Source organism: Oryzias latipes, chromosome 7 (genome assembly GCF_002234675.1).
Source record: "Oryzias latipes chromosome 7, ASM223467v1".
NCBI lineage: Eukaryota > Metazoa > Chordata > Actinopteri > Beloniformes > Adrianichthyidae > Oryzias > Oryzias latipes.
In genome coordinates this window covers 25,129,153-25,141,211 of record NC_019865.2, presented here as the reverse complement: position 1 = coordinate 25,141,211, position 12,059 = coordinate 25,129,153, and the positions used below count along the sequence as shown (strand labels likewise).

The window sequence follows — 12,059 nt, the reverse complement described above, 5'->3', positions numbered from 1 at the left end:
AAATCCACCCGCTACTGTCTAAGACCCTCTGGGGCCCTGGACACCCCCAAAAACCTGCAGCACCCTTACAGGTCAACTCTCTGTACGCGTGCACATGACTAAGGCTTTAACGGTCTGCATCAAAATAGTACAAGTCTTTTCTAAATTGTCTGGGTTGTTTTTTTTTCAAGTAAATGCATATTTTTGGAGAAGAAGAGCAGTCCATTGCTTTCATTCTATACATAGAAGATTTTACATGATGGAATTTATTTGATACATTGAGGAAAATTCAAAAAATTACATTTGTGTTTTGGATCATTTCAGCCCACTGGGTGTCCACCTAAGTCAATGTGGGCAAACACAGGTGGGGGCCACCATGGAAAAACCCATCTGGGGCCCACATTTTCCTGCCCACTTTTTAACCATCTGGGGCACACTTGGCCTTGCTTGCTTACTCTTTATTGGTGAAGCTAAAATATTATCAATTAAAAAAATAAAAAATAAATCTAAATGATCTGAAGTCAGGAAAATATTAGCTGCACCGGGTTGTCGCGCCGGTCACACAAATTGAAACAGTTAAAATATCTGGTGAAGAACTGGTGCTGTACCAACCAATCAGGAACTTTGACCTGTGATGTGTCGATGATGTGATCATTGAGTGGATTTCAAAACAAACATGGCGGAGAATCTGATTGTTCTCCCTCTCAACTTTAGAAAGAAAAGAAGAGAAGAAGAAAAACATTCAGAGACTAAAGGTTTGCAGGCCGTGTTCAAAATTAACACTCGCTTGGAGCCAAATGTGACGAAGTTTGTGGATTGGCGTGTTCAATTCTAGGAACCATTTGTCACAGATTTGTGGTTGTTAATGACCTAATTGGTGGATTTGGCCCATGCTCTTATGCCGTTCAGATGCAATGAATACAATCTGCTTTCTTTTTTTCATTCATTTTTTATGTGGTACATGATGGGAGATTGTGTCTGCTAGTGTCCATTGACTTCCTGTTCACAAAACCAACAGAAATGACAGGAATGAATTCATTTATAATTCAAATGTTGCTGATCTGAAGAAAAAAAAACACTGATGCATAGTAAATGTAAACTAACTTACAAACTATGTCTTAATTATATATTCAACTTTATAAGTTGCGTCCAGGGCACCAACCTAGCCTCCAACTATGAGACATCGTTGATTCGATGATGACGTTTGATTTGTGGCGTTTTGAGCTTTTTTTAAACGTTAATAAAAGTTTGCGATCAGTATGGAGAATATCCACCATCACTTCATGCCAAAGAATTTTAAGTTAAAATGAGGGACAAACATCATCATCCAATCAGCGATGTCCCATTGACCTTTTCCGGTTTCCGTAAAATCAAAACATTTCAGGAAAAGCAAAAATGAGGCTCATCAAAAGTCATAGTATAAGATTATCATTTATTGCTTCTTTAATGAATACAAAAATAGCATAATGATGAGGTTGAAAAGGCGGGGGGGGGGGGGGGAAATCACACAGAAGCAAACATGTATAAAGAGAAAGTAAAAAAAACGATGTTAAAAATCTACTGGCAAAGGTTTACTATAAAAAAATAAATGAATATTGAACTAAATTATAAGAATCCTAACTTTATTCAAATCGCTTTGTCTTGTAAATAACAGAAGATATGATGAGATGTATTGAGAGTTCTACACAAAACTTTAATGATACATGAAAAATAAAAAAAAATATGTAAACTTTATTAACATTATGCATATTTACAAAAAAGGGGAAAGTATTTCATACAAATTACATTCAATAATTGCATTTGTGCTGAACTGGCTCAATCAAAGGATCAGAAAAGACCTTGAATATTATCACAAAGTTTAACATTTTCTTATAAACCTAGGAAAATATCATCTTTATTCATTCTTGCCTTTTTTATTGAGGTGTTTTTAGCTGTTTTCAGTCCCACTTTGTAATTAAGACACGTAAAATTCCACATTTGGTAAATTTGAATTTACTTAAGGACGGCAGATGCAACAAACGTTCGTCTTGCAAGCATGACAGCTTTGCATAGGCAGTTTGAAGTTGCAGGATTGTCATTGCAGAGCTCTTAAAACGCATTTCTCAACTGTGTAACAAAAATTTGTTGAGTATTCCTTCAGGAGTCATTTAGTATTCATCAATCTGAATTATGAAGATACATAAAACAGGTAAACATTCAAATTCTCTCATGAGTCAGACTTTTAAAAAAAACAAAAACACGTTTTTAAGTGACTTTAAATAGGATTGTGCACAAAAATCCACAATTATAAATCTTGAAAACGTTGGCACCTAGATGTGATTAAATATGGCTGCAAAACAGCACATGTTTCAAACAAATTAAACATATAAGTATGAACAATGCAGTCCCCCCCTTTGTTGAAACACTGCATAATGGGGGGGGGGATTGCAATATCAAAATTGTTTCATGCGTAAGGCAGTGTGCATTAGTCTCAAAATTGCTAATTGTAATTAAAAATGAATGTGTGTTCTTTGGTCAGTCTTTTCAGGTACAATACACACAAAAAATAGACTATACACCCTGTTTGAAGATCACAAAATATTAACATCATATTTGGGCTTCACTTATGGCATAAATGCATGCTGTTTGTGCAATGTACTACAAAGATTTCACTCAGTAATAAAAGGCAAAAGGGTGTAAGGTTACTATTCAAAGACTTTAATCAATGTTTATCATCAGGAGACACATTTTGAGCTTGAACCTTTAAAAAAAAAAGACAAGGCACTTCTGTGACAATTCTGGAACTAAAACCCTTTTTTTTAATATATATAAGTGAAGAAACAAATAAGTGAGGGTCTAGTCGCTGAGTGCATCTACCCGCTGAAAGGTCGTGGTCCACGCATGCTGTATGTCCGTGCAAGGTGCAGGATCGCCAATCTCCCCGCAGCTCTGAAGTCTATGTCTGCCCTCTGGCCTGGACGCCTGTCAGATCCTTTCTTATGATTTCATTCACTGAAACACAAGCAAATACAATGACTATCACAACACAGAAACATTTTAAGCTGACACAGTTTTATAAGCGCAAAAAAAAAAAAATAATCCCACAATCTATAAAGAGTAAAGCTCTATAGCTGTCTAATGGTTTTATGCATTCCTCTTATGATTGAGGAACTACTACTAACTCTTCCCTCTTGTGAAAGTCGTCTGATCAGGTTGGCTGCATGGTGCACGACAGATTGTAGAAAAAATGTGGAGCACGTCATCTCACCAGAAATACCACACAGTCTGGTTTTTTGTTGTTGTTTTTTTTCTCAGTGGGAGCAACTCTAAAAGCTGTTCTGCAGACTGGCATCCTCAGACGCTGATGTTTTTGCTTCAGCTGTTCTCAGGGAAGCTTCTTTGCGGCAGACGACTAACACGTCGGAAGGGTGCCAAAAAAGCTTTTTGGCTTCAGTCAAGGTTTTAGAAAAACATTGGCTAAATTTTGACCAAAAAATAAATAAACAAATAAATTAAAACCATGTGCCATTTGAGTATTATTATACATAAATATGCTTTGACAGCAAATTGTTGTTTAACGTATTTTTAAATTTGATTTTACATTTTTTTTCTGTTTGTGCTGAGTACCACCAATAAAATAAATAAAAAAGTAAACTTCTTTTCTGCATTCCTACCCAGTAGCAGAGAAGATAGCAATTGAGGGAGCAAATTACTTGCAAGCACATGATCATAAAAGAAATTAAATTTGAGCAGACAGTAAATTTAAAACCTATTTTTTTTCTTAGAAGTCCAATAAAATGTTAAAGGGTGGATTTTTTAAAGGGTGCTAACATTAAGATTTTAGCTTGCCCCCATTTTATATGCTAAGCTAATTGGTAGGCTAATGGCTAAAATATATAGGTGTCAAATGTTTTGCCAGAAAAAAAAAAGGTTTAGTTTTCCCTCTTTTATTGTCTGTCTGAAAGCATATCTTATAAACGTTTGTAGTATAGAAACTTAAAATGCTAAAACTACATTTTTTTTTTTACTTTAAACAGGTAAAGCAAATGAATCGCAAATATAAGCAGAAAAGAATCTAAAATTAGATCAGATGAAGTTGCATCTACCTCATGCAAGCATAAACTAGTCTATCCACGCTACATATTCATTCATATTCATATCCCTTTCAATGTGAAACACAAATTAGATCTGCACAGTAAAAATGACCCCATGTGGTCCACAGAATAAATTGTGTTTATAGCTGCTATTGTTCACAACTCACTAATATTAAAAATATGACCAGCTACAATGGTCACATAGAAAGACTGCTAATAAAACTGTCAAAGCCAGTTAGAGAATGATGAAATAATCTTTCAACAATTTCAACTGAAGTTGATTATAAAAGTGGCTAATATCAAATTATCTGAAATCATATTTGGCATTTCTTTGGCATTTCTTAATAAGTTATAATCTTGTTTTGAGCATAACAAACAATATTACACAGCTGATCCAAAGAGCTACATTTACACTTAGCTTTAAGAAAGTTCCACAAAACACAGACGTTTCTACAAGTTCACTTTAAAACCTTTTAAGATCCTTTTTAACATATTTTTTTTATTTTAATTCCCTCCTTTCTACAGCCATAGCTATCAAATGCCACTAATGTCTATTTTTTAACTGAATTGAACTCAAGACTATTTAGAACAAACATCAATGTCCATTTTACAGTCTATTTCACTGCCATAATGGCAAAAGGTCCAGCGAGCTATAAACATGTCCACTTCCACTTGTGTCAGCCAAGCAGAGAATTTATTTCCTCTAAGTAGGCCATATTAAATACACTGTTCGTGAGTCAACAGTTAATGTTTAAATGCCAAAATGTGTTTTTTGATGACTCCTCCACGTCTAATTTAGCAGCAGCTAGCTTTAGTTTCACTACAAATTGCTGGGTTGCAGCAGGTGGAAGAAAGTCCACCCACATTACTGTTTTTTAACTTGGAGTTTGTGCAAACAAAGTCAAGCTGTATGCAGCTTTGTAACTACCTAATTTGAGAGACTGCACATCAAATTTATTCCTTTTTATAATACTTTTTTCCTACAGACATTAATGATACGGTGTAATGAAGAAGCTCAGAAGCATTTTAAGAAGAAAAATAGAACATAAGGGGTCAGAAGACAGCAGAAGTGAGCAATGATATGGTTTCATCCGAAAGAGAATAGCAGATAAGACATTTGCTGTGAAAATCCACCTCAAGAAGAACAGAGAAGATCAGAAGGAACTCCAATGTGTCTTTGTAGATCCAGAGAAAGTCTACGTCATGATGCAGAAAGAGGAGCTGTGGTTCGGTTTGGCTCTAGCTGTGACACAGGAGTCAAGGTGGAGGTGGGACTGCACCAAGGGTCAGCTTTGAGTCCCTTTCCATCCTTCCATGATGATGGACAAACTTATAGATGTTGTTAGACAGGAATCTCTGTAGATCCTTATGTTTGCAGATGACATTGTGACCAATAGTGAGAGCAGGGAGCAGGTGGAGGAACATCTAGAGAGGAGGAGGTTTGCTCTGGTTAGGAGAGGAAAGAAGGTCCACTGCAGTGTTTGAATGAAAAGAACTCAACATAACGGTGAAGTTACAAGGAGCAGAAATGAATATGGTTGAAGACTTAGGATTCTTAAGGTCAACCGTCCAGAACAACAGAGATTGAGGGAAACAGGTGAAGAGGCGTGCAAGTGGTTGGAACGGGTGGAGGAAGGTTTCAGATGGGATGTGAGACTAAAAAAGTGTCATCAAGGATGAAAGGAAAGGTGTAGAAGACTGTGTTGAGAGCAGCCATGTTGTTGGTCAAGAGCAGGGGTGTCAAAACTTTTTCCAAAGAGAGCCAGATTTGGTGAAGTGGAAATGTAAATGTAAATACATCTAAATAAGTTTTTACCAAAATCCCTGTAAATTTGTCAAATTTTTCACACTGTATATAATCAGTTAGCTTGTCGCAGATGGCATGTCTCCTCTATTAGTGGTTCTTCATGGTGAACATGAAAATGTCATTTAGCCAACCCATTTAAGAAATCGTGAGCACAGTTCTTAGAAATTTTTTTCGTCAAGAGCCATTGGAAATTTAAATGTAGGCCGAATTTGGCCCACGGGCCGTACTTAGACGTATACATGCCTGGTTTAGAGACTCTGATGCAGAGACAGGAGGCAGAGCTGGAGGTAGCAGAGATGAAGATGTTGAGGTTCTCTTTGGTAGTAATGAGGATGGATAGGATCAGGAATGAAACCATCAGAGGAACAGATCATTTTAGATGTTTTGTTGAGAAAGGATTGCGACGGTTTCGGCATGTTGAGAATTGGGACAGCATTTGTGTTGGTAAAAGGATCCTGAGGTTGGAGCTACCAGGAAAGAGGCCTAGAGGAAGTCCAAAGTGGAGGTTTATGGATGTAGAGCAGTGTTTTTCAACCTTTCATTGAGCCACAGCAAACTTTAACCTTGACAAAAATCCAGCTGCACACAGTCATCCAAAAAAAAAAAAAAAAAAAGGAGAAAATCATAGTCTGCATTGATCTACAGCCCCTCTGCAATCTCACGTGCATTTTTGTGATAATTGTGCCAGAAAAAGCTGGAAAAGATGGAATAAAAGTTAAGTTAGAAGATTTAAAAACTGATGAGTGTTCGTTGTTGTTTCAAGACGTTAAGAGGGGAGACTCATTGTGCGCCGAGACACTGTCACTTTAACACATTGCATCATGGGAGATGTAGTGCGAACAGCCGCCGAACGGAGAAAGACTCTCCTCTCTGAGCTTCATTGTTTTGTTCACTTGTTCCACGGTCTGACACCGAATTCTGTGGAAAGCTGCACCGCTAAAGACGAGCTTTAGCTGGTATTATTGTTGGACCTGAGAGACTTCATGAGCCGAGTCGGAACAAGGAAGTGAATACTTTAATCACTTCTGATTGGTCAGACTGATGACGTATGATTAAGCCTCCAAGAATGATTGGTGGAGACAGTTAAAGGAGCGGGACTTTTCAGAAAACGGCTTTAGTTGCAGCTAAATCGCAGTACCGTCATTCTTATCAAAATGTCTTTAATAGAATCAAATAAAAACAAAGAAAAAAGTCTTTTACAATCTTTCATATTCCCAACTACTCAAGCGTTTTATCAGGGCCTGTTTGGATGAACAAAGCTGATATCCTGGAGATGGAAAATGTTTTTAGATCATTTAATGAGGGCAATTTCCCACGGCACACTGGTTGAAAAACACTGATGTAGAGAAGGGTGACATGAGGGTGGATGGAATGAGTAAAAAGGATACAAAACATAAGGTTAGATGGAGGATGATTTGCTGTAGCAAACAGCTGAAAGACAAAGACCATACACACTAGGTTGTTGATACTTATTGGTGTGTCAGGGAAATATGGCTGAGATCGCTCTTGGGAAACAAACTGACAGAAAAGTTTGAAGTCAAAAGCTCCATCATAACTGATGTCTGTTATATATGGGTATTCCCACGCAGCATATTTGGAATTTAAAGACCAAATTAAAACAATGTACTGAAAGCATTTTAGCATTAATAAGCATTTTTCTTCCCCCAGACTCATCTCAAACCCCTCTGCTTCTCCATCTGATCACTTGCAGATGTGAAACAGCAGCTGAACACTGAGCACATTTTCTAACCAAAGCAGAGTCTGAGGGTTCCAAAAATGGCTGGAAACGGCCGGCCTGGATCCTCCGCTGTCGTCACAATCTCAGCGCCGCTGTTTGCTTTAGCGTGCAGTGGAATTCCGTCCGACACCCAATGCCTTAAAGAAACTTTCATCTCCACAGCTGGGCCACAGGATTTTTCCTGAGCATAAAGCCAGCTCAGAGGAGCAGCAGCAGCGCCGCAGAGGGGCAGCACACAGTGCGGCTTTGCTGATGCGAGTGAAGGGTTGGCACAGGTCTTTGAGGCAGGAACAGGGAACACTGTTCTGTTCAATAAGTCAACGTCTGGCTCCTGAGTCCTGAACCAATGAGGTGTGTACTGTTTACCAACCCATGGTGCGAGCGGAGAAACCCTGCGTGCAGCAGCTGAGTCAGGCGCTGTCCACTTTGAAGGTATGTATTAAGTTCATGCAATTTGCCTGTTTTTAACGCAGTCCATTTGAAATGTTTGAGACTGTGTAATCATAAAAGGAAAAAAGTAAATAAACTAGTCATTAAAAAATTACAAGCCAAAATAAAAAAGATACGCCTTGTTATTTTTAAATACTAAATAAAAATTGGTCAAATAAACACTCAACATTGAAAAGTAAAACGAAAATATTAATAAACAATTTCTAAAGAACATATTTATAGAACTGTTGTCTTTTTTCTACTTGACTGAATGATTCACACCCAGTAAATGACAAAATAAAAATAACTGTTTACGGTTTTCTCTTATAATGTCATACTGGAGATGCATTAATGTCTTGAGTACTTCTTGAAATTTAGGCTTCAGTTTGCTAACTTCTCACATAAATGTAACACAATAGTGACAAAATAAACTCAAGTTTTAGCATAGTGTAAAGCAAACATTTACCGTTTGTTCATTTGTTTATTAAGGGTTGATAAATAGTCTTTATCAATGTAAATACTATTCTTCCTGGGGTCCATTAACTGGTTGAAGTGTTAAAGCCTGTTGCTAAGCTCACACCGTCCTCAGCAACGTGCGTTCAAGCGATCGCTTACGATGAAAAGTCTATGTAAACGCACGTATATGAGCGTTTCAGGACACTGGCGTTTAAAACTGGTGTTCAAACATTGCTACGCAAGTTTTTAAGTTGGCTTTCAGGCTCTACGTACAAAATGAGGACAAAAGCGCACTGAAAATTAAACCAGTTGAACTTTGACCAATCAGGGACTCAGATTTGGTAGTGAAGTGTGGATAGCATCCTTTTCAATTCATGTGAGTGCCTGCCATTGAAAATTGACAATGGAGGAGAAATAATATATATATAATATACATATTTAATGTATATATAATAATATGACACCAAATAGGTCAGTGACAAAAAAGCCTGAATTTGTGATATTAGCACCGCTTTAACATTTCGCACTAAGCCTTGTCCAACTGTGACTACATGCTCTAGTATGAGGTAGCGACAGTCCAGGGTGAACGGCATATGATGAAACGTGTGTCACATGCCCGGTGTGAACATAGCACGAGTCCCAGCTGCCCTTATGGATAGATACAGGCGGAAAATGGGCACATTTGTATGAGGCACACAAATACTAGCAAGGTTGCAGACCGCTCTGTGAGCCCATGGAGCAAAAATGTTCGTGCACATTTTTTTCCACGAGCATGCTGCAAGCAACACGTTCTAGCAAATACTTGTACAGCATGTAAGGTTAAAGGAAGGAGGAAGTTGGTTAGACGCAGGTACAGAATTTTCATTTTTTTTTCAACTCTCCAAAGCCTGCGGACTGCACAAAGAGCCGTTAGTGCTGTTCACGTGATGAGTTGCGTTTCATTGCGGGTTCCTTGCGTACAGCCTAACTGTTGGAAATGAGGAAATTAGGCAATCACAGCATAATTTGAGGGGGCGTCCCACAGACACTGACCTTACTAACAACAAGAGAGTGGTATGACAGCATCCCCTGTACGTCATAACCTACTTCATGATACACTAACTGCACACACAACAATCCTACATTCCGTTTTTAAGAACTCCCCTTACGGTGGGCGTACGAGCCTCAAGGGAATGTGCAAAACACACCTTTGCTCCCCTTAAGGTGTGGCCCATCCTGTGTATGATCCTCTATGTGCCTGGAAAACCCCAAAACCCGTAGCCCCATGTACAGTTCGACCCCCATATAGGTGCATGTGACTAAGGCTGAACTCTCTTATTGTCGCAGCTTGTAACTTCCTTTGTTAAACTAAGGGCTCAGACGAAAATGGAAGCTGTGTCGTGTTTCTTACAGTAATGACACACACACAAAAAATAGCACTAACGTTAATTCCAAGTCAGGTCCCAATGTATTCATCTAATGTGTATCAATTCTTCTTTTCTAGCATGAAGTTACATTGAGCAGACATTCACTTCCTCCATTCAACGGCTGCATCTTTTTACAGCATATTTTCCTTTGTTTACACAGTCATTTTGTTTGTAGTGGGTCTCCTCTCAGTGTTGGGTGTTGTTAGGGTATATGGGGGTTTTAGCATTCACTGTGTCCTCGTGTGTTCTCAACAAAGCCTCTCAAAGAAGATAGGAGTGAGTTAAGACTAATGTGCGTCCAACCGGGCCACTGTTGTGTGCTTTATCTGCACTGATCTCAGCCACTGTACCGATTTCACCTGCTCCACTGCCTCCAGGCTTTATTCCTATTCCACACTCACTAAACCTGTACCTCACAGGTGTTTCAGACCATGCCAGTTCTCCTTTCTTAATGTTATTTTTCTAAACTGTGATTTGCTGGGAGCTGACACAGCCATCATTGAAGAAAAAGTAGGTTAGGGAAATCTCCAATTAAACATGTGTGGTAGATAATCCCTAAAAGATTTGGGTTGAAAAATGAAACACTTGGTTCTTATTTAGCTCTTGCAACTTGAAGGCAACACTATTCTGGTTCCAAGGAGATGTGACAGTTTTTAACCACAAAACCATGCTGATACCAGGATGTGGCATCTGTGTGTTATCAAAAAATGACTGCACGGTGACATGCCAGTCAATGACTAATGTTGACATTCTCACTTAAATGAAAAATACCTTTGATGACCACGTCATGACTGATTTGTGGTCAAAATCAGTCTTTATAACCTTTTTGTCAAACGAGGAGGGATTTTTCTACCTTTGCTAATCTTCTTAATCCCAAAAACTAATTTGAATCGTGGAAAGTCCCTCCAATTCATTAGGCAACAATGAAGTGAGTGGGAGAGGCATCATCTGTTGAAGTGATAAGCTGATCCAGCTGCTACTTTTCTTGCATACCAGGTGGGGATTTCGCAAGTCACTAAGTATCTTTCTGAAGATAATTCATTTGTATTTTTGCGTACAGATGAAACCGTTTTGGGTCTTGAAGAATTTGAATTTTAGGGCAGGTGTTTGTGTTATTTGTGCATACCTAAAGAAGTGAGATTGATACAGAAGTAGTCTGCAAGAACGGTGGTCCATTCTATCTTTTCTGAAGGTGGGTGGATCAAAAGAAGCCCCAGATTTTACGGTTTCTCAAGCTCCTTCTTAACTCACCAAATCTCAGGGCAGCTGCTGTTGACTGTGGAAGGAAGCTCTTCTGCTCCGTCCAAAAAACACAAATTCCACTGCTAACTTTCTCATTTCATTTTTTCCATCGAAATAAAACCACAGCTCCTTCCCTTTTCCTGCAAACTCCCGTCCCACCTCCCTGCTATCTTACACAAACCAGGCTGCTTTTCTGTAGAGCAGCAGTAGAAAAGAGGACTTTCTTGTGCCAGATTGGCAGGAACCCCCAATCGGAAAATAAAGCGAATACTCTGGTGGGCTCTCCTGCAGAATCGAAGGGCAGAAGGCCAAGGAGAAATCCCGGCCAACTATAACAAACAAAGAGGCTTTCCCCAGTTCTCCCAGGCAGCACATTCCCCTGTTTGACAATGGTTGCCATGGAAGATGTTTTTTACCTCATAATAGTGTCAACATGTCCCGGCAGTTGACAAAGTGACACTTTTTCTTCCGTCCAGCTTGCTCTGTACCACATTTCCTGACACATTCTGCAGCTCTCAGAAGGATTGTGGTCTTTTCACCTCACCTGGCTCATAAATCCTAAAGGCTGGGTAATTTTTGCTCCCTGACAGATCCTGCCCCTTTCTCAAAAAAGATCAAACAGTTTGGAGAACCTCTGACCCCTAAATAAAGGACGCGCTCAACGTCCTGCCTGCTGCCGACATTAATTCTGTCAAAGGGTAATGGAGTTGACAAGCACAAGTATAAACAGGTGACTCACAACCCCTGTTATTTCCATCTCGGGTGGAACATGTCTGCATCTCTTTGCGTGGATTGTTTTTACAGTTCACTTGGCTTTGTTGGGAGGATCCTATGCTACACGGCTGGGGAGGGATACGCAAAAAGGAGGTGAAGCAGAAACTGTAAATATCCTTGAATTGTTCAGAGGAGATCTCCAATCTCTGCTGAAG

The 12,059-nt window shown here is 39.0% G+C and overlaps 1 protein-coding gene across 4 annotated transcripts in view; it reads right to left on the bottom strand.

Annotated features, from left to right (window-relative positions):
* Window positions 1-1,651: 1,651 nt before the first annotated feature.
* The window catches only part of LOC101171005 (nuclear factor of activated T-cells, cytoplasmic 2), a 36,496-nt gene continuing 26,088 nt past the window's right edge, over window positions 1,652-12,059 (bottom strand). For all 4 annotated transcript variants that reach the window (XM_020704897.2, XM_011477599.3, XM_011477597.3 and 1 more), the window contains one exon: window positions 1,652-2,970. In XM_020704897.2, the coding sequence (XP_020560556.1) occupies window positions 2,915-2,970 (56 nt within the window). In that variant the 3' untranslated portion in view covers window positions 1,652-2,914. The remainder of the gene's footprint in view (window positions 2,971-12,059) is intronic.